This window comes from Centropristis striata, chromosome 5 (genome assembly GCF_030273125.1).
Source record: "Centropristis striata isolate RG_2023a ecotype Rhode Island chromosome 5, C.striata_1.0, whole genome shotgun sequence".
Taxonomy (NCBI): domain Eukaryota; kingdom Metazoa; phylum Chordata; class Actinopteri; order Perciformes; family Serranidae; genus Centropristis; species Centropristis striata.
The window spans coordinates 17,107,524-17,135,287 of record NC_081521.1 but is presented as its reverse complement, the minus strand read 5'-3'; the positions used below and the strand labels follow the sequence as shown (position 1 = coordinate 17,135,287).

The 27,764-nt window shown below is 38.0% G+C and overlaps 1 protein-coding gene across 2 annotated transcripts; it reads left to right on the top strand.

Moving 5' to 3' along the window:
- The first annotated feature begins 274 nt into the window (after positions 1–274).
- Positions 275–14,639, top strand: LOC131970991 (nucleolar protein 4-like). 2 transcript variants are annotated; one of them, XM_059332248.1, is made up of 6 exons: positions 275–1,854; positions 3,528–3,719; positions 6,412–6,600; positions 10,835–10,948; positions 11,941–12,166; positions 13,573–14,639. In XM_059332248.1, exons 1-6 carry the CDS (start codon positions 1,582–1,584, stop codon positions 13,809–13,811), a joined length of 1,233 nt encoding a protein of 410 aa, XP_059188231.1. In that variant the 5' UTR covers positions 275–1,581; the 3' UTR covers positions 13,812–14,639. The 2 variants fall into 2 exon arrangements, with proteins under 2 accessions (XP_059188231.1, XP_059188230.1); XM_059332247.1 differs by having other exon boundaries at positions 13,564–14,639.
- The last annotated feature ends 13,125 nt before the right edge of the window (positions 14,640–27,764 follow it).

Sequence of the window (27,764 nt, the reverse complement as noted above, 5' to 3'; positions counted from 1 at the left end):
GATGTGGATTATCCAAAAGTTACAGATACAAAGTTTATTCAAATTCCCTTTAAATCCAGAGCAGTTTCTGTTTTTTTCTCTCACCGTGGCCTCATTTTTTCATTTGCCATATATAAATCAATCTGTTCTATAAAATTAAATTGTAATATGAATTGGCTAATCCTTTTTCTCCTTTTAGCCGGCTCAGGTTAGGTTGCAGAGGTGCTGACACACATTATAATAAGCACGCGCAGAGACGCTCATCCACTTGTGATGTTCATTGAACAGAACTCCGGCTGACTTTCCTTAATTTCAATACAAAACAAAACACTTAATGCGATAACTAAATTCACTTGATGCGATCCAAAACATTTGGTTTCTAAGTGTGTTTTCTAGTGCGTGAGTGCCGTCGGAAAACTGTTTACACTCCGCCTCCTAACCCTCCAAAACTTCATTCACAAAAATGGAACAGCCACCTGCCCGTGGGAGGCGCATTACATACGTCACCATCCAAACACAAATAAAATAAGTGTCTTTAAATTCCTTTACAAGTTTTAAACTAGGTTGGCTCCATATTTTGTTTCTTTACTTAATAATAATTTATTTTACAAATAAAATGACATAATTAACTTAAAACAAGTTTACATATTTTCGATTTATATTTAAGTATTCAATATGGCTCCAACAGAATATATGGAATATATTGGAGAACTCAAAAATATATTTTCTGCACAATAACTCATTAATTAATTACAAACACACACAAGTTGAATTTCTTAGATTTAAAAAAAAAAAATTGGAACATATTTAATCTCTATAATTACAATAACATTTTCCAAGTGACCAATGTTACCAAAAGTTTTTAAATAAATGTAGCTCCATGTCCTATAAATTTTGCAGTATTGTCATGTTTCCAGCCTCTCCTGTCCTCTCCTCTCAGCTGTGTAAATAGCCTCTCCTGTCCTCTCCTCTCTGCTCTGTGTAAACAGATTCTCAGTGAATATTTGTCAAGTGACCGTTGGTCTCAGCAGAATCAATCATGTCTTCACAGTGTCTCTGAGGAGCAGAATTTAATTTATTTATTTGATTTATTTGATCTGGAGAATGGAGATAAAAAGATTCTGACACAAATGTCAACATTTTAACACAAGTTTTGGTGAATTACTTGAAGCGTTAGTCACACAGGATCAGTTCAAGAGCCATCGGACATGTTAAAATCTGACAATAATTTCTATTCTTCCACTCTGTGGTTTGTTCATGTTGTCATTTTGTCTGTAACTTGATCGGTTGTTGCTGTGAGGGAGTGTCTGTCTTCTCTTCTCACATACCACCGAACACAAGATCAGTGTGGTGAAACAAACAAACAACAAACAGAAAAATGTGATTGTGAAACTTACCCTCTATCTCTCTCTGTCTTCAGAGGACTCGTCCTCAGAGAGTGGCAGTGGGAATGGCCTGCCCGCGCTGACCCCGCCCTCATCCGCCGTAACGGACGGCGCCATCGTCAGGGAAACGGAGGTCATCAACGGTAACGGCGGCCCCGCCCCGCTGGACTTCAGCACGCCGACCTCCTCGTCCTCGTCGTCCGAGGACCAGCAGCCGATGAACCTGAGCGACCCGCCCCCCCAGCGGCTGCCGCTGCCCTCCTCCCACCTGCCCGTCACCGTGTCGGCCGCGGCCGCGGCGCTGCTCGGCGCCCTGCACCCCAGCGCGCCCGAAGAACTCCGCAGGAAGTACCCGCTGGCCGCCAAGCCTCCGCTGCCCACGCACCCAGCCCTGCCGCTGCCGCTGCCGCACACACACAACGCACACACCCCCAACGCACACACCGCCGAGCTGCGACTGGACCGAGACGGCAGGGACTACGGGGGCAAGGTGAGATACACACACACACACACACAAAGTAAAGAAGGAGTTAAACTGACATCATCAAACTTATCTGAGGGCTGAAGTGGATAAGTGTCGACCACAGAATCTGGGTCTGAAAAGTGCCTTTAACCCTCTGAACCCCAACGAACGATCAGAGACAAATATTCACTGAAAATCTGTTGACACAGAGCAGAGAGGTGAGGACAGGAGAGGCTGTTTACACAGAGCAGAGAGGAGAGGACAGGAGAGGCTGTTTACACAGAGCAGAGAGGAGAGGCTGTTTACACAGAGCAGAGAGGAGAGGACAGAGGAAGATGCAAACATGACAATTCTTCAATATGTTGAGCATGTGGAGACCCAATTTTTTTTTACCAGTATTCGTGACACTTGTGGTCACAAACAGCCCAGTATGATCACAAGCTGGACCTGTAAAATCATTTCAAAATAGTCAAAAATAACATGAAGTAGTCTGACGTAACAAGAACCATTATTATTCTGTGACAAGTGAAAAACACTAAACACACAGAAACGCTGTTTTTCCCAACATCTGTGGCACTTGGAAAAGTGTTTATTTATAATTTACATTTAATTACAGTTTTTTATTTTTTTTTTATAATTTATCTGGAAATTACAGCTTGTCTTTTATCTGTTTTTATGATTTTTGTTATTCTAACTGTGTTATTCTGCACAAAGACATGTTTGAGTTATTCCCACTGCAGTTGCAGGACTTACAGATTTATGTAGATTTTATATATTTTAGTGGAAAATATGGCAGTGGTGAGTAAAATGTGACAGGAGCCAAAAAACACCCTGAAACTGCCCGTTGGGGTTCAGAAGGTCAAACCTACATTCTCTCTCCTGACCAGCAGGGAGCCACGTCCACTTCTTTCATACAGTAAAAAACATTGACGCCTACAGACAAATTAGTCTGTATTTAACACTTGTTCAGAGAAAACCAGCACAGATTTTAAACAAGAGAGCTGTGGTTATGATGCAAAATTACTAAAAATATATTTTTATCATATTAATATGTTACAAACATTGACAAATTAACATATTTGGCCACCATAATTCACAAAACACAACAAAACAAGGCAGTTTAATGCCAATTTTTAAACTTATAATGAATTATGTTTGTATTTATGTATGTCGGTTATCTTTTCATTTAATCACTGACTCTATGAAAGCCACGAAAACAGTGAAAACTTTGTTTTGTCTGAAATCCAATAATAAAATGATAACATACAGAGAGAAACAGTGAATTCTCACACTGGAAAGCCAGTTTTCACTTTTTTCCTTGAAGAATGACTCAAAACAATTAAACAACTAAATAATATTCTGTCCGTTGACTTATCATTGATGTTTCTGGCCTGATATTTTCCTCCATGGCGTCAGTCGAGTGTCTCCACCACAGAGCTAAATCTGTGTGTTTAAAGAGCCTTTATTGACGAGCTGTCAGACTTTTAATGAGTGTTTTATTAAGAACACGCAGGAACAATGAACCACTTACAAGTTAGAAACACACAGACAGAGAGACTGATGGATGGCTTTGTGTGTGTGTGTGTGTGTGTGTGTGTGTGTGTGTGTGTGTGTGTGTGTGTGTGTGTGTGTGTGTGTGTGTGTGTGTGTGCGCGTGTGCGTGTGCGTGCGTGCGTGCGTGCGTGTGTGTGTGTGTTCAGTCCCCTCAGTACAGCTCCGGTGGCAGCTACGACAGTGTGAAGATGGACCTGGGAGCCGAGGACCTGACCACAGGTCGCCACGGCAGCCAGATTGCCCCTGACGATGACGACGACGACCATGATGACCACGACGACAACGACAAGATCAACGACACGGAGGGGGTCGACCCCGAGAGACTAAAGGCCTTCAATGTAAGTCGGAGATCAATCAGACGTCTCCTGATGCTCATAAAGACAAAATTTTAACGAGCTGTCATCATTAAACACTAACAGACGAGAAAGAGGCTCAAAATACAAAATAAGGCTCCACTCAACAAAAGTGTAAAGTTATCATGTAACTGTAGTCCAGTACAAAGTTCAGCATCTCCCTCTGATAGAAGTTGATTAAAATACCTAAAATTGTACTTAAGTAGCATGCTGAATGGTTAATTCACCCAAATCACAACTCAATATTTTATTGTATTTTAATTCTTGAAGTAATTTTGTTCCATGCACATTTTTTTTTTGTTGCAATACTTATTTTTCTGGGATTGTTTCTTTTGGTCACTGTTGTTCTGATGTGGATTATCGACAGTTACAGAGACAAAGTTTATTCAGGTTTCTTCTAAATCCAGACCAATATTTGTTTGTTTTCTTACCATGGCCTCATTTTTTATTTGCAGTATATACAATAAGTCTATAGAATCAGCGCAACCATGGCTACAAGTAAGGAGAACAATAAATTATTTTCAAGAAACCCACAAGTTAATTTCTTGGAATTGGAAATTGGAAAAAAAATCTATAACCAAAACATTTGCAAAGCAACCACAAGTGTTAACAATATTTGGAAAAAAAATTGAAACTCCATGTGATATAAATCAAAAAAAGGTTATTATAAGACCTAAAATTGTACTTAAGTAGCAGGAAATATACTGCCCTACAAAGCCTAACTGCAGTATCTACACAAGGGGTAAAACTGAGAAAAACTGCTTTAAAGTTTTCTAACTGGCCAGCCATGGGTTATAGGAAGGTAAGTGATATGACACTTATTTCTACATATTGATGATGTAATTTTTATGCTAAAAAATCATGATGATTTATATGACCGTTAACCCCAAAAATGTAGTTACTGCACTTTTGCATTACTATTAAAACCTTTTACAGCAATGCAAAACCAGAGTACAGATGCAGCTACAACGTTGTTATCTTCTTTCAGTTCTTATATTTTGTTTTCAGTTAATAAACATTTCCAAAGTGCTTTTGTTATAAGTGCATTTAAAGTGTTTAACAACTCCATTCAAATATTTGTGTATTTTACACCTAATATCATGAAGTAATGATATATTGTAATCTTAATATCATTTTATCTCACCTTTTTTACTTAATCACCATCTTATAATTTATATTATTCTTGTCTCCACTATTCAACACAATCAATAACACAATGAAGTAATACAAGGCTACACTGCTTTAGTTTTAATTTTAAATGCATATATAATATATATATTTTGCCCCAAAATGTAGTTACTTCAGTTAGGCTTTGTAGGGCAGTATACATACAAACACAATTAAAGAACACAATTTAACAGTAGAACTGCCAAAGGGTCGAAAAAAATTTATATCCCTGCTATTAGAGGGTAAAATGTTCATAAGTTTCTATAATGAAAGGCTATTTGTTGTTCTTTATTCTACTCACAAAATGACGGTTAAATAATAAATAACTTTATTTACATAGAGCGTTCCTTAAAGAACAATTTAAGAGGAACTGCAAGTAAATACAACACAGGGATCATAAAACATCAGGGGATGAAATAAAGTTTTCTTTTTCACTTCTAATCTAATCTCTGATGTATTCATAAATTAAAAAAATATTTCTCTTGTTCACAGCAAAGTTTATCCTGTGATTTATGATGTAGCTCTGTTACACACAGCAGTATCAAAGTATATTATCATTTTTTATCTAAACATACAAAATCAATAGCATGAAAACGCCTGCACTTTCTATCAGGTGAATTTAGTAAAAATTTGGTGTAAATGGCCATTTTTGAAAAATCTGTCTTTATCTTGACAATTTTAACACTTTTTAACCTTCCTCTTGTGTTCGGGTCGCCTCCACACACAGTACCACACAACTTTTGCTTATTGCATCAAGGCTTTTTTAAATGGTCAGGAACCTCTATTTAAACAAAATCCATCCATCATCCATCCATTCTCGGCCGCTTATCCGGGGCCGGGTCGCGGGGGCAGCAGGATAAGCAGAACAAAATAAAACAAAAACAAAAAATCAATTTCACTAAATTATAAAATTCCCTGGAAATGATAACGTTTGTGTTGAATATAACATTATAAAACAATATTTAGTGAAATATATACAGGTCAAAATTGACCTGTAACACCATAGATTTTGCTATAGTTAATATTAAAATAAAACATTAATTTGAGATGTCTTCTAATACCCCGCAGCAATTCAGGTAACATAACAACCTATTATTTTATATAATTCTTTTGAGGTTCACTTTACCATTTTTTAAATTAAACGAGTGGTATGCTCTCAAAAAGTCCCAGGAGGCCACACAAGAAATATTAAGACTAATCTTTTAATGTACAAGGAAGCCTGACAAGGTCACCAAGAGGAAAGAAACAAATAGGATGACAAATAATTGTTTTAAGGGTATTTCATGGATCATTTAAGGGTCAAAACCGACCCGTTAACATAAGAGATAGTAACAGAAAGCTAAAAGAAGAGGAAGGTTAAGGAATAGCCAAAGACTGGGGAGGCTTAATGTTTTTAGGAAACAAAGTAAAACTATAAAAACAGTTCCAATGTTAAAGAACAATGATAACGAGGCTCCACACATATAAATTGATCAGATCTGCTCACTGATGGCGTCTCGTCTTCCTGCAGATGTTTGTGCGTCTGTTTGTGGATGAGAACTTGGACCGGATGGTTCCCATCTCCAAGCAGCCCAAGGAGAAGATCCAGGCCATCATCGAATCCTGCAGCAGACAGTTCCCCGAGTTCCAGGAACGCGCCCGCAAGCGCATTCGCACCTACCTCAAATCCTGCCGACGCATGAAGAAGAGCGGCATGGAGGTAACCACCACTCAACGTCTGTCTGTCTGTCTGTCTGTCTGTCTGTCTGTCTGTCAGCTGATAAATTTATATACACGGTCGAACAGAAAGTTGGAATCAAATATTAACGTGGAAACGATTGTAACAATGCGATAAAGGGAAAAAATTATTAGACCATTGTTTTTTTCAATTTCTTGTTCATTTTAATACCTGGTACAACTAAAGGTACATTTGATTGGACAAATATAATGAGAACAACAAAAATAGCTGATAAGGGTTTAATTTAAGAGCTGATATCTAGACATTTTTGATGTATATGTTTATGTATATTGAGTTTAGAAAGATATATAACAGAGAAAAGCAAAAAAGATCTAGAATCACAGAACAATGATTAGACAAGAAAAGAGCTCTCAGTAGAATTTTATTCTCGATATTGCAGGTTATTATTTATATATTTGGAAAAAATAATGTGACTAATAAAATCAGTGGGAATAAATGGATATATTTTCCCTGAAATGTCTGAATAAAGTGGAAAAACACGGTATAATGAACGACCCAAATATATAATATATGATTTATATTTACACACACACACACACTCATATATATATATATATATATATATATATATATATATATAAATATATTCAGTTTCGGCTCCTTTACATTCAAGATGCTGGCAAAGAAGAAGAAGGTGGCTAACTCTAGTAAATCATCATATCAGGTATGAAACTTCAAAATAAAATAAAAACTAAACTTTTCTCTGTTTGTATTTAAACCACACGAGGTAAGACTTGTTTCAGTCCCACTATATCCACCCAAAGATTTACATGTTGTGGTTGATTTTTGTAGTAAAAGTTATTTACCTTTTTTATTGCATTTGCACAAAATTATTATTTTTTTAAAAACCTGTGAAATAATGCAGTACATTTCTGGAAATGTCTTTAGAAATGTGCAGAAATGTGCTTTTTAGCTGCTGCACCAACTGAGTCAGTCTCATCTGCATCTTTTAAAAATTATTAAGATTTTTCATTTTTAATTGGTCTTTGGGGCACATATGAGTGTGATTAAATGTGACTGTATGTGGATAAATCCAGTAATAACTCCAATATGGACGCTGTTGGGAGTGTGGGTTTGTTTGTTGAACATCCAGTTCTTTCCTCCACCGTACGGTTTATATACGGGCTGTTTGATCACTCCCATAATGCACTGCTGGCCTTGCTTCCTTTGTGGCTCCGTGAGCTCCTGAGGGAGACGCAGACAGCTAGAGGACGTCCTCTCTTGTTTCCTGAAGCTTTTCTCTCTCTGTACTCTGTCACCATGTACAAACCTTTCAGTTCGTACACGTGCTCCTCTCAACAACATGTCCTTTATAAATGTATGTGTGTAAGAGCCTCAGTGTGAGGATTCTCGCACACTCCTGACAAACCCTTCAGATCCAGAACAGAAACACACTGCAGTTTAAAATCATGGTGTAAAGTACAGCACCTAAAACAAATACATAACAATGAAGGGTGAATTCACAAAGAATGGAATGCGACCGCTAGGGGGAAACCTGCCAACTAATTTATCTATAACGTTAATTAATTGATTCATCGCTGCATGCATACATGGCCAAAATAAAAGATATATATACAGTCATGGAAAAAATTGCTAATGATTTTGGTTATTATCAAGAAAACCATGTAAAATGTCTAGATATCAGCTTTTCAATTAAACTCTTATCAGCTATTTTGGTTGTTATCATTATATTTGTCCAAAAAATGTACCTTTAGTTGTACTAGGCATTAAAATGAACATGATATTGAGGAAAACAATGGTTTAGTAATTTTTACCATGACTGTATATATTCCACCCCTTCTTGCGAAACATCAATAATTTAAAAATAATATTAAATAATATTAAAAAAAATATTTTTGTTGTGTTGTCTGTGCTCTATAGTCATGCTCCCCTTTATCACCTCCAGCCTATCCCACACACTGAAACACACATACTTTTCATGTAAATTATTCTTCGCTTTTATACATAATTTGTTGTACCTGTTTTAAATGGAACAAAATCCCCAAATTTCAATGCATGTGACTTTAAAAAAAAGTCTATAAATATCAAGTTAGTGTGTTGTTTCTCAATTGGACTTTTTATTGCAATGAGGCTCATTTGCATAGATAGCAGCTGCTTTTGCACCAAATGTTTGCACATTACGGACAGACAAAATTATCCTCTTTGGGACTGAAGTAATATTTACCTCACTACTATTGTAACAAACGTAAGAAGAAGTAATTAAAAGTAATTAATCATCAACAAAATGACTGATTATTCCTTTTATAATTTACTGTCCACAGCTCAGTCAGAAGTCAGACATGCTGAACAAATCCTGATATTCAAAGTGTTAACATGTCCTCCAACAATCATCATGATTCTGTTTACCTTTCCTACGTTTATTCAGATGCAGAATAAAAGTTTCTAGATATTCATTTTACTAAAATAACCTCGGTGTTATCTCTAGAAGTCAAAGTAATAGAATATATATTCATAATGTGAGGTATTTATCTTCTCTGGGCGACAGGCACACAAACAATTATCATCTCCTGTGAAAGAAGATAAAATGAGCCTGTAAACGTGCTGTAGCTATAGAAACAACACGCTGCAGACGCTTTATTTTCAGTTTGCAGATGTGATGCGATGCAAAATATCAGGACAGTTAAAACGCTGCGATCTTCACCAGTAAAGAGGTTTAAAACTCATGTATATTGATGGGAACCTGCAGATGGGTCCTGTTCATTCCTATGAAGGTCACTCAGTGGCACATGTATCATATTCTATCTATAAAATCACCCAGATCTTCTTTGGCTCTTCTGTACTTTGGGGCCCAGACTTTTAAAATGTTATTTGGACCCAAAACACAGAAATCTTTACTATTAACAGTCCGAACCTCCCAGCTGCAGGATTAAAGTGTATGTTTTCTTTAAAAGATCGCCAAAAATACAGCGTTTATCATAGAAGTAACTGTAAAAACTGACATAATTGTCAGAGTTGGAACTTTTTAACAGTCCTTAAACAATTTCTGTTGTAAAAAGTGTCCAAACTTGTGTTAAAATGTTGATATTCGTGTCAGAATCTCTTTATTCTCCATGTGTCATTTAAAATAAAGTATTTGCACTAACCAGATCCTGTTAAAAGCATTAAATTCTGCTCCTCAGAGACACTGTGAAGACATGATTGATTCTGCTGAGACCAACGGTCACATGACAAATATTCACTGAAAATCTGTTTACACAGAGCAGAGAGGAGAGGACAGGACAGGAGAGGCTGTTTACACAGAGCAGAGAGGAGAGGACAGGAGAGGCTGTTTACACAGAGCAGAGAGGAGAGGACAGGAGAGGCTGTTTACACAGAGCAGAGAGGAGAGGACAGGACAGGAGAGGCTGTTTACACAGAGCAGAGAGGAGAGGACAGGAGAGGCTGTTTACACAGAACAGAGAGGAGAGGACAGGACAGGAGAGGCTGTTTACATAGAGCAGAGAGGAGAGGACAGGAGAGGCTGTTGACACAGAGCAGAGAGGAGAGGACAGGAGAGGCTGGAAACATGACAATACTTAAATACAATACAATATACTGTACAATATGTGGAGATAACTTTTCTTTCCAATATTCTTGACATTTGTTTGGCATTTTTATTTATTCGTCTCACTTCAGGGGTCACAAACAGCCCAGTTTGATCACAAGCTGGACCAGTAAAACCATTTCATAATACCTGAAAAAATAACATAAAATAGTCTCACAGTACCAGAATTATGATCTTATCTATTGTGACAAGTGAAAACAATATGGTCGTGTTTGTATTCCTTCAAACCATCCTGTGAGTCAGACTGGTGAAGCTGATCAGTCACTAAACACACAGAAGCTCACTGACTGTGAGGAACAGTGAAATGTCTCTGTTGCCCCCCGGTGGTGAAGCATCCAGTTACAATATGTGTTAAAACAGACTGTCAGCATCAGCAGCTGTTCGTTTTTCTAACATTTGTGACACTTGTGGGCACTTGGAAAAGTGTTTATATATAAATTATATTCTATTCCAATTTGAAAATATTAATTTATCAGATAAATTTAACTTGTGTTTGTGATTTCTATCGTCTAACTGTGTTATTCTGCACAAAGACATGTCTGACTTCTTGTTTGAACTCTCCTGTCGCTCTGTTTTACTAATTTAGTCATTTAATTCTCTGTTTTTTTTGTTTTGTTGCTCTGTCTGCAGACTCGTCCGACTCCTCCTCACCTCACCTCAGCCATGGCCGAGAACATCCTGGCTGCTGCCTGCGAGAGCGAGTCACGCAACGCCGCCAAGAGGATGCGCCTCGACACCTATCACGTAAGAGAGTGTGTGTGTGTGTGTGTGTGTGTGTGTGTGTGTGCAGCCTAATATTATGTAAAAGAAAAAAGCATTACTTGTGTAGTTATGAAATTGACCAACTGTTGCTTTAAAACCGGTTGCACCTGTTTCTCCAGCCAACTGTCTTTATGTTATTTAGAAAAGAAAAAAGAAAAATACAAAATAAAAAGAATAATACCAAATTAAGACTGCTTATTATACTACTAATTATTATAATAATTCAAAAGACAAAAAAATGTTTTGTTTTGTTATTTCCAAAAATGTACTGTACAAAGAATGGTAAATTAATTTTATTACAAATATTAACCATAAAGTATAAGTTGAAATCTGTAAATAAATATTATGGGACAATATTGATTTTTTATAGTATTTAATTAAAATCAGTTATAAAATGACGAACTGCAGCTAAAACCATTCTAAATGCTTTAAAATGCTTTTCAAATAGAATAATATCAAATAAAACACTGTACAAATACTGTGACTACAACTACTTTTAAAGACAAAAAAAAAATGTTTTGTTTGCTTTATGCTGTAAACAAAATGTTTAAAAAGTTATTTTCCAGAAATTTACTGTATTATTTAACAGGGGTTTCTTTTTTTATGTGCAAATGCCATAAAAAAAGGTACATTTTATTACAAATATTAACCATAAAATAGCAGTTGAAATCTGTAAATTAATATAATGGGACATTATAGAATTTATATGTATATATATAATTTTTTTCTTCAGGATTGTTCAGTTAAAATAACAGTGAATTTTTTGTAAAAAAAATACAAAAAAGAATCATTATTTTCCTGAATGTAAAGACAACTTTTAGTTTCCTAGCAGTAAAACTATTTTAAAATATATAATTTTACAGTATTATGTGAAAAGAAAAACAACATGATTTTATTAAAATCAGTGATGGAATGTAACTACAGGTGCTGTACTTGCTGTATATTATTTTGAAAATCCGCGCCCTAACTTCCAGGATGAGCAGATCTCTCTGGACAAGCCGTCCAGCGGCGGCCTGCGGGAGCCGGCGTCCCTCGCCCACTCCGCCTACTCGCTGGCGGCCTCGGCCTTCTCCTCGCAGGACTCGCAGCTCTACATCAACGGCGCCGGCCTCAGCTACGGTTACCGTGGATACCCGGGCCTGGGCGCTGCCATGCAACACCCCGTTTCCCTGACGACCGGCGCCGCGGCTCAGAGCAACGGTGAGTGAACGTTAGAGGGAGGAGAGGAGAGAGGATGAGGAGATGAACAAGAAAAGAGGGCAGCGACATGATGTCACTATTATTACAGCATTTAATCACTTTTAACTGGTTACATTTGTCTCTTTAGTGTCGGTCGGCTGTTTGAAGGCCAATCGTAGTTTTGATAATTATTTGATTATTTCAGAAAAAACTTCAAGGTTTAATCCATCTTAATTATTAAGTGACACACAAAACTGCGTCAGCTGCAGATTTCATTACAGTTTTAACCCTCTGAACCCCAACGAGACATTTGAAGGTGGGGTTTTTTTTCACTCTTTTTACATTTTCTCTGTAATATATAAAATCTATATAAATCTAGAAATCCTGCAGCTCTATGGAATCAGCACAATCATGGCTAGAAGTGGGAACAACTCAAACATGTCTATGTGCAGAATAACACAGTTAGAATGACAGAAAAGGGAAAAAAATTGAGTTTCTCTGATAAATTATTTTTCTAAATTGGAATAAAATGGAATTTATATATAAACACTTTTCCAAGTGTCACTTATATTGTAAAAAAAACATACACAAAATGTCAAAAAGGGCACAAAATTATCACAAAATAGGACTTACAATTACCCCAAAAATATGTAAAATGACAAAAGAAGACACAAAAAGAGAAAAAAGTTTTAAAAAAAAAGTTTAAAAAAAAGACGCAAAATGACAAAAGAACTGTTTTCTCTACATATTGTATATATTGAAGTATTGTCATGTTTCCAGCCTCTCCTGTCCTCTCCTCTCAGCTCTGTGTAAACAGCTTCTCCTGTCCTCTCCTCTCTGCTCTGTGTAAACAGATTTTCAGTGAATATTTGTCAAGTGACCGTTGGTCTCAGCAGAATCAATCATGTCTTCACAGTGTCTCTGAGGAGCAGAATTTAATGTTTTTAACAGGATCTGGTTAGTTCAAACGCTTTATTTTAATTGAGGCATGTGGAATAAAGAGATTCTGACACGAATATCAACTTTTTAACACAAGTTTTGGTCACTTTTTATAACTGAAACTTTTGTTTCCGATGATCCGTTCAAGGACTGTCAGAAAGGTCAAATTTTGACAATTATGCCTGTTTTTACAGTTTGCTTCTACGATAAAGGCTTGATTTTTGGCAAGTACCTAAAGAAAACATACATTGTTGGGGTTCAGAAGGTTAACGTTGTTTCCTGATGAAGACACAGATGAAGATATTCTTGTCATTTTATCTGACTGATCTTTCTCTCCTTTACTCTCTCTCCCTGTTCCTCCTCTCCATCTCTTCATTTCCTGTTATTTCTCTCTCTCTCTCTCTCTCTCTCTCTCTCCCTCTCCACCTCTCTCTGTTCTCTCCATCCATCCATCCCCCCTCCTCTCCCCCCTCCTTCAGGCCCCACAGACCTCAGCATGAAATCTCTGTCCTCTGCCAACATCACTAACTCCTCCTCCGCTGCCTCCGCCAACAGCAGCCTGGGTGGGCGGGGCAGTGGGGGTGCTGGAGGGGGCGGGGCCTCCACCCAGCTCAGCCAGCCGGAGATCACGGCCGTGCGTCAGCTGATCGCCGGCTACCGGGAGTCGGCCGCCTTCCTGCTGCGCTCCGCAGACGAGCTGGAGAACCTGATCCTGCAGCAGAACTGATCCCACACACACACACACACACACACACACACACATACATTCTGTTTGTCTGCGTCTCTCCTTATCCACCAGACCTCCTCTTGTTTTTGCTCCTTTTAATCTGCCTTCTCTTTTAATCGGCCACTTTTTTATTTGAGGAGAAAGTGGGAAACTGGGACAGAGGGAGGGGAACTGAATCCCGCCCCGACTTTCCCAAAACAATCCCCCACAAACCTCGACCCATCCTGATTCTGCCTGACGAGGAGGAGAAATTATTTTGGAAGGAATTCAACCCTCTCCTCTTTGGAAGCACCTCACAATCAGCACTGCACTCTGGGAGACGAGTGTGGAGGAGAGGAGGAGAGGACGGAGAGATTTCACAAAGTTTTTGCCATCTCTCGTTCGAGACAGTTTAAGAATAAATATCGACTCCCTGACTTCGTACTACTGATGACAAGTGTTTTTGATTTGGTTCAATATTTAATTTCTTCTGCCGGGAGTCCAGTGAGCATTTTATTTTTGTTTTAATTTCTCTTCCCAAGTGACTGATAGAACGAATCGGAAAGAAGCACTAAAGACCGAAAGAGAAAGGATGGAAACTGGGAGAGAAAAGAGAAAAAAAAGGAGTTGTTTGGTTTAAAAAAGAAAAGCAAAGAAAAGAAAAGGAGAGAAACTTTTTTTGTGCTCGCTTGTATATAAGCTCTCTGTGTCCTATAGCACTTTTCACTCACCTCCCCGTCCTCCTCCTCACCCCTTTACCCAGGGAGCTACTCGCTACTTATGCATCCGAGACGCCATGTTGACCGCCAGGAAATACCTCAGATCCAACCTGCCAATTCAGTTCACACACACACACACACACACACACACACACACACACACACACACACACACACACACACACACACACACACACATTTACACACACACACACACTCTGCAAGAGAATGGTAACATTCCCACCAGAAGCCAGTTTACTTCTTTACCACCTGATGTCTTCAAGGTTTATATATATTTTGGGGGGGGGGAAGAATCAAACTATATTATTGCGCAAAAAGACGAAGTGTAATGTCGAGGAACTTTTCAGAACATTTTTCTTTCATCTTGTGCAGGTTTTCATTCGTGTGCTGCTGTATATAATCAGTTCATTTTGAAGAAAAACTTGAGAAGAATTAGAGTTGACGGGAGTGTGTGTGTGGAGGGGGGGGGGGGGCTTTTCTTAATGTTGATCTCTGGTGGCAGTTTTACCTCCCGCTTCTACTTTTTAAAAACGTAGATGTAATGCCAACAAAACCTCAGCATTGTCCTGTTTTACACCCCTCTCTCCTCCTCTTTCTTCTCCTCATTGGACCTACTCTTCACCTCTTCATCGTGGACCTAAACCTGCTCCTCCTCCCTCTCCCTGGTCCGGCCCAGGTCTCAGAGGACGAGGAGGACTGCTCTGTCTTACTGTGTTTGTCTGTTAAAACTCTGAGATGGCCATTACTATTGTTATTATTATTATTATTACGATTATAATGATGAACTTTCATGTTGCTGCTGCTATACAAAAAACCGGACCTTCTGCCATAGACCTGAAACCTCAACGAAGCCGGGCAGCGCCCCGACGACCAACCGACTGACTGAACTGAACTAAACAGACCTCCTGAGACCTCGACAACAAAGCAAAAACCAACAAAGACTCACAGGAGGACTCACAGCCCGTCTCTCTCTCTCTCTCTCTCTCTCTCTCTCTCTCTCTCTCTCTCTCTCTCTCTCTCTCTCTCTCTCTCTCTGGTTGGTTGGCTTCTTTGTTTTTGCTTCATAGGGCTTGATTCATGTTGTGTATTGTGACTTTCTAACTGTGAATCCTCTTCGACCTTGTTTCTTCCCGTGTGCTCACTGAAACGTCTTGCAGGGAGCAGAACCTGATTAACTGTTTGTTTCATGATGAATGTTGATTTGTGGCACTAAATTACTGCAGATAACTTTTAATCCTTCATCTTAAAATCAGGTTCCTTTGCTTTCCGCTGTGTTGATGTTTCACCTTATGAAGGTAGATTTTGTTATAAAAGCTTGAAAATTATTTTTATTAGATGCCTGGTTGCTCCTGCAGCCTGCAGAGTCCTGCAGAGTCCTGCAGAGTCCTGCAGAGTCCTGCAGAGTCCTGCAGAGTCCTGCAGAGTCCTGCAGAGTCCTGAATCAGCCTCTCTGTTAAAGGAATAGTTTGACTTTGGGGAAATATGCTTGCTTGCTTTCTTGTAGCCGGTTATCTTAGCTTAGCACAAAGAATGGAAAACCTTTAAACACACCTCACCTTTAAAGCTTGTTTATTAATATTGGAGGTTAACAGATATCGACTTTTGGGAAAGAGTTGAATTGGAATAAAAAAATACCTTTTCTTTATGGATTTTGCACCGATATGATGATTTCTTAAACACTGGGAATAATATTTCTAAACCAACTGAGCATCATTTTCTGAATTATATGTTCAGTAAACAAAGTTTTCCTAACGGTGCATCCCCGACACTGATATGTGGATGATCTTACTTGTTTAATTAAAAATACAGATTTAAAGACAATAATTTGTGAGACTTCCTTGAGTCACAGTGAGGTGATTGAGTGTACATGTGTAAAAACAACATGTTGTTTTTACAACATGTTGTTTTTACACCTTTTTATGGTTTAAAAAACAAGATATAACATGTTATTGGTGAGCTTTAAAGGTGCAGATTTTTTTCAGGCTAGCAGTTTCCCTCTGTTTCCAGTCTTTATGCTAAGCTAAGCTAACAATCATCTGGCTCTAACTATCTATCTGGTTTCTCCTGCACCGTACATCTCTGCTCCCACTCTCTTTTGTTTCCATTGCAGATAATAATAATACCCACCATCTTCAACCAGACACTCCTGCATTAATAATACGCAGCAGTTTGCAGGCAAATCTGGGTCAAATCCATTTTTAAAAAGTTGCAGCCGCTGTTTGCAGGTTCATGCAGGATGTCCTGTGTCATGCTCGACCAATCAGTGACCTGCAGTGATTTAACTCACAGCTCACCTGGAGTCACAACCATACAAACAGCAGGTGCTAACCACTACTTCTACTGATGCAAATCCAAAAGAGTTGAGTTGAGTTGAGTTGAGTCGAGTCTTACCGTTCAGCAGAAAACCAGCAGAACTGATGTCAAACTGTTGCTTTAAGGAGCTGTGATGTTGAAGCAACTCTAGTTTTTGTTTCTCTTGCTAAAAAGAATCCAGATTGTCTGTTCTGAGTTGCTCTTAGTCTCATTGGTCGCCTGTGTCTCTAAGAGGTTTGAAAAAGAACAAAACGTGACTTAATTCCTCCGAGGCATCGCTCTGTGTGCTGTGCTTCTACTGTGTTTTCTACTCTGTTCGACTCTCACCGTGATTTGCTCCCTTTTTTGCACACTGAGCGACACTCATCTGTGATTAGAAGAGGCGGGGGGAGGGGAGGGGGCTCTCTGAGTGTGTATGCATGCTCCCCCCTCCTTCCTGACGAGAACAGTGAAGAGGTGCGGGCTGTTTTTTTGCAATGCAGTTGATAATCATAGCATTCGCTGGTGTTTCGGGTCTAAAATCTGCATCACGCCCTGGACGCCTTGTACCAATAACACAGAACCTCCATCAGAACTGTCACTGGTTTACTAAACGTGTGTAACGGCATCGACTTCAGATCAGTTTGAAATTATGAAAAATGTAAATTATTTAATTTATGGCAGATTAGATGTAGAAGTGTAAAAAAAAATTGTTTTTGTTTCTTATTTCACAAAACGGGAAGCTCTTTTCTGAAGTGTTGTGATAACTGAATGACACGAGAGAAATATGCAAAAAAAAAAAATGTTAATGACCCGACTCGAGGAGAAGGAGGAAAAAAGGAGGGAGGGAGGAGTCAGATGTGTCGGGGTGAAACTTTACCTATGACTAAATTCAGTTTATTACCTTAAAGTTTTGATTTATCGGACTTTGAGTTAGAGGAAAGACCCACTGAGGTACAATCAATCCTCCTCTAATATCTCCCAAATTTTATTCAGTTAATTAACGTAGGAAACATTTTAATTTTGTTTTATTTTGATGCCTTTTTTAACCCTGACATGAGACTTTGAGACCGTCCTTCTGTTCTCCTGTCCTGTCCTCACTGTGCTCTCACACACTGCCAACAATCTGGTTTCTGCTCAGTCGATCTCAGAAAGAAAACGTTTGGTTGATCCACATTATGAGGGGCCGGAGTCACAGACAGGAAACAGTTTGTCCTCTTATCAGATAATATTATCAGGTATTATTTATGTTCAGGATGATCACAGCTGCACAAAAACGCTTCATAAAACGTGCAGATATATTTATTTTCTCTGCTTATTTCTGTTCAAGTCTGCATCCACACTTACATGTTTCTGTTTTATAACGTTACCTGGAAGCAGCTGAGTCTGTTTTAGTTTAAAAGCTCATCAGGCTGGAGATTAACTTGCTTTTTACTGTCTCATGTGCACATCATGGTCGAGTGTTGGTTGTGCAAGTCGCTAGAAATTAACTGCAAGATGCAATACTCACATGAGCAGCAGGGGGCAGTGTAGGAGCAGTACTCACTATCATTTTAACAGACTTCGATGGCTCCACTGTCACTTTTTACGCCGTGATATCTGAATTAACAATAAAATAACCTGCTGGAGTGTTGCCAGGTTTGTTATTTACATCCTGCAAATCTGGTATTTCTTCTCAGGTGCACCCTCTAGTGGAAACCTGCAGTATAATGCGTTGTACTCAGGGAAGTATCTGGATGATTGTGCACTAAATGTGTGGTTAAACAGCCAGTATATCTCCGGCTTTACAGTCTGGACAGGCAAATATTTAGACTTGGCAAACAAATACGTTATCAGAAGCTCCTGATAGCACTTTAATATGTCACCAAGTTTGCTTTGCAATGACTCACAATCTGTGTTTTCTGCCACCTTCACCGCCTCACGCTCACATGTTCATTCCAGTAACCGCTCAAACTTGTTGCACATCCAAGCAAAGAAATCTCTGGGTCTCTTTTCACCGCTGTTCTTCTTTTGTTGTCTGTATTTTAACCCCAAACGGACACATGCATGCACAGGTCATGTGACTTACTTTTTCAGGTGTTAAAATAGACAGAGATTATTTCTGATAAAGCACTTGTGCATGTTAGTGTGGATGGAGCTTTAGTCTGTCAGTTTCCCCAACCTATAACTAGTGAATTTTATTAGAGCAGGTGAAGTGACCCTGGTCCCTCAGATCACAGCAGGATCCAGTGATTTTCAGTTTGACTTTAAATTACAGAAAGAATTTCAATCACAGCATCCAGACATGTACTTTACCTCCTGTTAGACAAACTGCTGCTGATAAAACCTCAAACCTCCAAAATGTGTTTTTAAGAAATGAAGGAAATCGTCATCAGATGAACAGCCATACAGTTTTCAAATCAAAAACAAAGGAATAGAGCCACAGCAGTTAATAACCTCTTTAACAGTCAGGAGATTAAATCATCTTTAGACTGTTTCTCAAACTGGAGCTTGGAGCCTAAATATTTTTCTAAAGCAGCTGGATCTCCTAAAAATCACGTCCTTGTGCAACTGAACTGCACCGTTAATATGGGAAATGAATTTTTTCTCAGTTCATTTTTTTTTCCAAAAAGCCTGTAGGTGGAGGAGTTTAACCAAATAGACTTCTCTAAACCCCAAACATGATCTTTTACGAAAGCTGACTGAGTAGTTTTGATGCCTAAATCTAACCAAACGAGGCAAACGTTTTGAATGTAATTATTTAAATTTTCTAATAACTTAACTCTAAGAGTATCTGCATCCTGAAGAACATAGGAAAGCCAGCAGGTCGAAGCAGAGTACTAAAAAAAAGACAAGAATAAATACAAATTGAGCTACTTGCTAAAAACAAAACAAGTTTCACAATGTTCCTACCCAATCTGGACACTATCACTATTGAATCAGTGGATATTTATTATTATTATTGTACCTTCTCGCAGATGCAGCAGGTTGTTATCAGCCCATTCGACGACTTGCTGTTTCATCACATTCCACCTTTAGTTTCGTTAGTTTGGGCTACAAAACTACTTCTATAAGGTTAGCGTGAACAAGTTCCTGGTTAGGCATTATATAAGATCAATTTAAAAGTAAAATAAATGCCAAAAGTGACGTAGTTATGAAGTTAAGTGACATTACTTCAAATAAAACCATTTATTTTTTGTCCTGGTTTGTTTGACCCGTCCTCCTCCCCTCCGGTTCGCCCTAGGAGTAACTTTTTGTGCTTTATGCTCTTTATACATCGTTCATAATTACTGCGGCCAACAGAGGGCGCCACCAAACAAATTACTGAGCTGATAACAACCTGCTGAACCTACTAGAAGGTAGACTCGGCCCCTTCTTGCCGAAGATAACTGCTGATAAACGCTCGTAGATATTATTATTATTATTATTATTGTACCTTCTTGCAGGTGCAGCAGGTTTTTATCAGCCCATTTAACGACTCGCAGTTTCTTCACATTCCACCTTTAGTTTCGTTAGTTTGGGCTATAAAACTACTTCTATAAGGTTAGGGAGTTTCTGGTAAGGCGTTATAAAAGACAGTTGTGAAAGTAAAATAAATGCCAAAAGTGAAGTAGCTAGGAAGTTAAGCGACATTACTTCAAATAAAAACATTTATTTTTTCCTGGTTTGTTTCACCCTTCCCCTCCGGTTCGCCCTGAGAGCGACTTTTCATGCTTTATACCCTTTATACATCATTTCCGCCTTGGCGTTATTCATAATTACTGTGGCCACCAGAGGGCACCAACAACCAACATAAATTATTTAGCTGATAACAACCTGCTGAACCTGCTAGAAGGTAGACTCAGCCCCTTCTTGCCGATGATAACTGCTGATAAACGCTCGTAGATATTATCATTATTATTACCACTCACTGCTTTGTCACATTCCACCTTTAGTTTCATTAGTTTGGGCTACAAAACTACTTCTCCAAGGTTAGGGCGAACAAGTTTCTCGTTGGGCAATATAAAAGAAAGTTTTAAAAGTCAAATAAAAGTGAAGTAGCTATGAAGTAAAGTGATGTTACTTCAAATAAAAACATTTATTTTGTTCTGGTGTGTTTGACCTGTCCACGTCCCCTCTGGTTGGCCCTAAAAGCCACTTTTCGTGCTTTATATTCGTTATACGTCACTTTCGCCTTGGTGTTATTCGCAATCACTGCGGCCACTAGAGGGCACAACCAAACAACAAAAATTGCTGAGCTGATAACAACCTGCTGAACCTATTAGAAGCTAGACTCAACCCTTTCTTTCTCATATTTATGGGATGATAACTGCTGATAAACGCTTGTTCTATAATGTAATAAGTGACCGAAACAGCAGAAAATATCACTCAAAATGTAATTAAATGCAGTTTTGCTGAATGGGGATGTAATTTTTATAAGACAGGGCTGTTTAACATGGAAAAATTAGTTTTATCCACTTTTCAGTTTTCCAGCTTTAGAGCAGTTTTTCTGTAAAGAGTCTCTTGCTCCTGCGGGACAAACTGCTCCTTTGAAACGGCATCTGGGAAACTTTTTTTTTTCTTGTCGTAAAAAGTCAGTTTTTAAAATCAAGCACAGCTGAACCACTAAGATCGTCCCAGAAGGAAGTGAAACCAAGTGCCCGAGTTGAGGTGTGGGTCAGGGTGTGAAGTGATAATCAGCGTTTGGGGCTCTTTTTTTTTTTATCTCTCTGCTTTCTAAATGTTAAAAAGTTCTCTGTTAGGTTTTCTATGAGAGTATCTGAGCCGGGTCAGTTTACTTCAGAGCCAGTCAGCTGCAGATCAGCACCACTTAAAAAAACTGTACAAAAAAAAACAAAAAAAAGGCAAATGACAATCTTTAGAAAGGTGTAATTTGCTCACTATAATAATCTGAAGCTCGAAACTCTTATCAGTGTTCCGATTCTTCTTAATATTATTATTTTATAGATATCTTTTGTAGTGGTAAAAGTGGTCTTTTTTTAAAGGATATTTTGTACAATATTCCAACAGCCTGAACAGTTTACTGCACATTCCAAACACAGGACCCGACTGGCAGCACGGCACATAAACAAAATAATAATCTACTTATTCTGAATCAAGCAGCTTTATTAGGACCTTTACTGTCCGACAGCTGAACTCCTCAGTGATGTGATTTCTCTAAAAGGTTAACAGCAGCCTTTTAACAACAGCATTCTTACAACACAAGTACTGATTGAAAAGGTAAAAGTTGCTGCGATATTTCTGCAGCTCAGAAAACTGTCAATGCAGAACATCTAAAAACTGTGCAAAAACTTGAAATTTTGTTAATATTACTCAAAAACTTTCTGCAGATCTTCATTTGTCAGCTGTAGGAGAAATGTTTTAAATGTTTAAACCAACTCGAGAAGAGAGGAAAATCTGTCTGTTAAAAGAGAAAAACATAAAACTGAGTCGAGTTAAGTTGTTGCCTTCACATGAATTTTTTGAGTATTTCAAAACAAATTTTTCCAATTATTCCGACTCAGGAACCCTATTTCCCCCACTGAAAAAAATGTCTAACTACACTTTAAAAACTTTATTTTAACTATGTATTCCACATTATATTTGTTAATTTAACTGCTTATTTTTTATTTATTTTTTAAATTCATATTTATTGCAGGATTTCATTCTTAACATTTCCTGGAATATAATTTTGATTTGATAGTTTATTTTATTTTATTATTTTGTTTTTATTGCATGATTTGATTCTAGCATTTCCTGGAATATAATTTTGTTTTTTTTTAAAGTTCAACTTTTTTTTATTTGCATTTTAAAGATTTTGAGTTAAGAAGTGAAGACAAACCCAAATTGAAGAAAAGTGAAACTACTGTCACGTCTGCATGTTAAAAAAATGAAGCCAGTTAGCTTAGCTTAGCATAAAGACTGGAAACGAAGGGAAACAGCTAGCCTGTCTCCGTTCAGACTCCCAGCTCCTCTTTAACTTACTAACTGTAAAAATGAGATGCTGATTAAACAAATATAATATAATGTGTCAATGAGCTGCTGCTGCACGCCAGGCTAACTTTTCCCCCTGTTGCCAGTCTTTATGCTAAGCTAAGCTAACCAGCTGTGAGTGGTGTTAATATTCTCATCTCAAACTCACCAAGAAAGTAAATAATTCCCAAAATTGTCCCAAAAAAAATTCACAAATACAACGTACACGATAAACGTGTCGGCTGCAGACTCGTTTAAAGTTTCAGATCTCGGGCAAAAAGTTTGATTCTGCCGCTGCGGTTTGATTAAATCCAGCAGGACAGAAAACGCTGCAGGGACAGAGACCTGATGAGCTGTGGTGCCAGTCGGGTCCTTCAAACGCTCACACACTCCTCGAGCCGTTCTGAAACTCAACACACACACACACACACACATACATACATCTAAAAAAAGAAAAAGAAATGAAAGGAGAAACTGATGGACCTCTTTTATTTGATTATTTTTCTACGAGTTGCTGTCAGAACCTGTTTTATTTCTGTTCTTCAGATTAATTTCCCTGCTCTGATCTTTTCTGACTCTGTCCGGACTCTCTGATTGTCGGCTCATTCTGAAACCAATGTGAAACCTGTTTTCTCCTCATGATTTGACTCAGTGAAGTGTGATGTTTACATGTACAGATTTTTGCGATTTCTTTTTTCTGGTTTTGTTTTGTTTTTTTCCTCTCATCTCTCCTCTCCTCCCTCTCTCTTCATCCCCTGCTTTTATTTAATCTGACTCCTTCCTGACACACTGAAGGGAAATGGGACTAAACACAATTATCACACACACACACACAAACACACACACATTAGCCGTTTAAATCTCTCCATTCTCCACCTGTGGCCTGTTGATGTTTCTGAGCTGCAGGTGCGATTATCAGAATTTAACGGTGAAGAAACAGATTTTTAACGCCTTCTCCCGGATGAAACCGATTGTTTGTTGGTGTGAGGGCGGGGGAAGAGGGGGAGGCTCGACCTTTGACCTCTCAGCACACAAAAATCACAGCGAACCCTCCGCCGGCGTGAACCGGACCCGGCGGAGACGATTCCTCAGTGAATGATAAGCCATGACGGACCCAGACCCTGGGGCCGGGTCTCTTAGTCTATTAGTATATTTAGCAAAACTTTAGAAACTGCAGAAACAAAACTCAAACCTCAGGAAGTAAAGAAAAAAAAAAGGACATCACTTTTGTAAAAACAAACTGAAGGCCCATTTCCCTCTCTTTGATACCATATAAATTATATCAAAAGTTCTTTTTATATTTATTGTGTTTATTATTATTATTATATATAACAGTGGATACCTTTTTTCCAGTACCTGTGGCTGAATATTTTGATTCTTTAGAAAAGTGTTGATAATATATGTGAAGCAACTTAAACGATCGAGGAAGAAGAAAAAAAAAAAGAAATCTAGGGTTATTTTTGTTTGTCTTTCTGTTTGTTGCCGGGCGAGTTTGTTTATTTGTTTGTTTTCTGCCCGGCGACGAGAACATATCACTCCGGTCCATGACGAAGAAACCAATGATCGAAAAACTGAGCTTTCTTTTGTGTGATGTCACTGCTAAGGCTGAAATGTTTCTGGACTTTGAAAAAAAAAATTGTGACCATTTAGTTTTGTTTTTTTGTTTTCTCCCGAGCTGTACGTCACAAAGCTAAATATACTAATAAAACGGTGTGCTATCTATCACACAGAGCCACGGGTCTTTATTCACACACAGACATCTGACACATTTACACTAAAACTTACTTTAAATCTACTTCAGTGTGTTTCAGAGGGAAATATTGATCCTATTCTAGCTGCAGTTACTTTAATTAGGATTTAACAATAAAAACATGTAAACCAACCAAAATGAAACCAGTTGATTACTTACACTGTAAATGTATATACACACACACACACACACACATATATATATATATATATGTGTGTGTGTGTGTGTGTGTGTGTATGTATATCATAATAAAAACAGTAAAAATTTGGCAGCAAAAGTTGCCATATAAAATCATTTAAAGATAATTTAAATATTTATATTTAGAAAAGTGTTTATCTATAGAATGACTTGTTAAATATAATTAATTATATAATATCAATATCAAATTTATGTATTTATTGTATAATAATGCTTATAATATGTATTTATTTTATAGTAAAATATATATATTTTTTTTTTTTACAGATTTCTGGCTCAGAGTTTGAGAAAAAAAATGATTTTTTTAAATTATTAAATTGTATACATTTTAAAAAACAAATATCCCAATAATACTTCCCCAGCTGATTATTCATATTCAGACAATTAATAGATTTGTGTGTGTGTGTGTGTGTATATATATATATATATATATATATATATATATATATATATATATATATATATAATATGTATGTATGTATATGTGTATATATATGTATGCATATATATGTGTATATATGTATGTATATATATATATATATATATATATATATATATGCAGCTCCAACAGTAACATTAGTCTAAACAATCTCATAAAGTCAGATATAATAATTCTTGCAGAACAGAACAGATATGTTTCATACTTTCAGTACATTTTATTGGTACTTTTACTAAAGGATAAAGCTCTCTTTCCTTTTCCATATTTTTATTTAAGTACCATATTCATTTAGCCAGAAAATCAATGCAGTGCAAGTTCTAATTGAATCCTCCCAGGTTTGTGTTTTGGAGCTGCAAACACCTGAATTTCATCAAATTCTGATGAATCCTGAAGAAAAGCATTTTGATGCTTCTTGTTGCAAAAACTCTTCATGATTTAAAGATTTGAAGCTTCTCCTGCTGCAGCATCACTCTCAGCCTCACATCCTGTTGAAGGGCTGTAATTTATTTGTATCCTGCAGTAATGATGCAGAAGTGATGCAGATTAAAGGAACAAAGGAAGGCTGCAGTCAGACACAAACAGACTATAAATAAAAAGCCAGAGCAAGAAGCTCATTCTGCTTCATTTACATCCATTGATTTCTGATAATCGTGTTAAAGTGTTAAAATGCTGATTACACGTTCCAGGGCCTGTGCTGGTGTCTTCACAATGATTATTTTGTCCAATTCACTATCAAAAACACAAATAAGTTCAACTGACGACCACATAGAACAGATAAAATGATTTACAACAGTCACTGCTTCACTGATGATGATGTGAGTTCATTTTTCTTAACAGTGCTGAAACAAAATCTGCATGTGGGGCTGCTCAGAAGGTAAAGAAAGTATCAGTAAACCCCATCAGTAAAACATGAGGCAGTCAAAGGGTTAAAAGGCCTTTAATCATTTATTAAAAGCTCTTCATGCTGAAACGTCTTGGCAGGTTTTTAATTTTTCTATGAAATAGCCATAAATTATTAAAGCCTTGAGAGTGCCTTGTATGGTTTTCCACTGTTTCAAGTGAAATTTGTCCAAATCTTTCAAATTGCACCTTATTGCTCCTTATAATTTTAAATGATCAGTGACAGTGGTGATCTCTTCCACTAGGGGGCGCTGTGTTATATGTATATTTGGCTCATGGTTTCATGCCACAGAAACCACTGAGAGTGAATCTAGTCTGTTGGATGTTGTTATCAGTGTAGGTGTGTCTGAAAATCTGTTTACACAGACCAGAGAGGAGAGGACAGGAGAGGAGAGGACAAGCTGTTTACACAGAGCAGAGAGGAGGGGACAGGATAGGCTGTTTACACAGAGCAGAGAGGAGAGGACAGGAGAGGCTGTTTACACAAAGCAGAGAGGAGAGGAGAGGCTGTTTACACAGAGCAGAGAGGAGAGGACAGGAGAGGCTGTTTACACAGAGTAGAGAGGAGAGGACAGGAGAGGAGAGGCTGTTTACACAGAGCAGAGAGGAGAGGACAGGAGAGGCTGGGAACATGACAATACTTATATGTGAGGACTGTTTTGGTCTTTTTGTGTCTTTTTTGGAAATGTTTTGTCTTTTTTTGGTCATTTTGTCTTTTGGGGTTTGTTTCTTGCTAGATCTGAGTGCTGCATTTGATACAATTGACCATCATATCCTATTACAGAGACTGGAACATGTAATTGGCATTAGAGGAACAGCACTGGGCTGGTTGAAATCGTACCTATTTGACCGTTTCCAGTTTGTTCATGTGAACAATGAATCCTCCGTGCACACTGATGTTAACCACGGTGTTCCACAGGGTTCTGTGCTTGGACCAATTTTATTCACCCTTTATATGCTCCCTCTAGGTAATAAAATTAGAAAACATTCAATTAACTTTCATTGTTATGCTGATGACACTCAGTTATATATATCAATCAAGCCAGGTGAAACTGATCAGCTAGCCAAACTTAATGCATGCCTTAAAGACATAAAAACCTGGATGGTCCACAACTTCCTAATGTTAAACTCGGAAAAAACGGAAGTGATTGTGCTGGGCTGAGCTGTGGTCCTGCTCGGCATCACTCCTGCTGGTCTCACTACCGTGGATCTGGTTTGGCCCCAGATGGGAATGCTCCTCTCCTGGTCCACTCTACACTCACCATCACTACTGGCCAATGGTGGCGCATCATCACCTGCTGCTGTGCCCTCCCAGAACCTCTCAACCGTCTCTCTATCCTTTTTTCTGATTTCTGTCATTCTAACTGTGTTATTCTGTACAAAGACATGTTTGAGTTGTTCTGACTGTGCTGATTCCATAGAGCTGCAGGACTTATAGACTTTTTAGAGATTTTATATGTTGCAGTGAAAAACAAGGACACAGAGAGGAGAATGTAGAAAGAGCAACAACACCAAAACCGCCCTGAAACAGCTCGTTGGGGTTCAGAGGGTTAACCATGAAAAATGTATTTATATCCTTTCATATGCTGCTGATTTGAATATTGTGACATTAATGAAACATCAGAGAGTGAAAGTGTGCTACGCGGTCCCAGTCTCCCCTACACACCGCGTGAAGTGAGTTCATGACGTGGCAAAGACAAATAATAGACGAGATGAGAATCTGT

Bases quoted from the DNA above. Each gene is read 5' to 3' on its own strand.
- LOC131970991 (XM_059332247.1), top strand. From the start codon at position 1,582: ATGAACCTGAGCGACCCGCCCCCCCAGCGGCTGCCGCTGCCCTCCTCC. The intron at 6,601-10,834 runs GTAACCACCACT...CTCTGTCTGCAG, and splicing joins TGAAGAAGAGCGGCATGGAG to ACTCGTCCGACTCCTCCTCA. The intron at 10,949-11,940 runs GTAAGAGAGTGT...CCTAACTTCCAG, and splicing joins TGCGCCTCGACACCTATCAC to GATGAGCAGATCTCTCTGGA.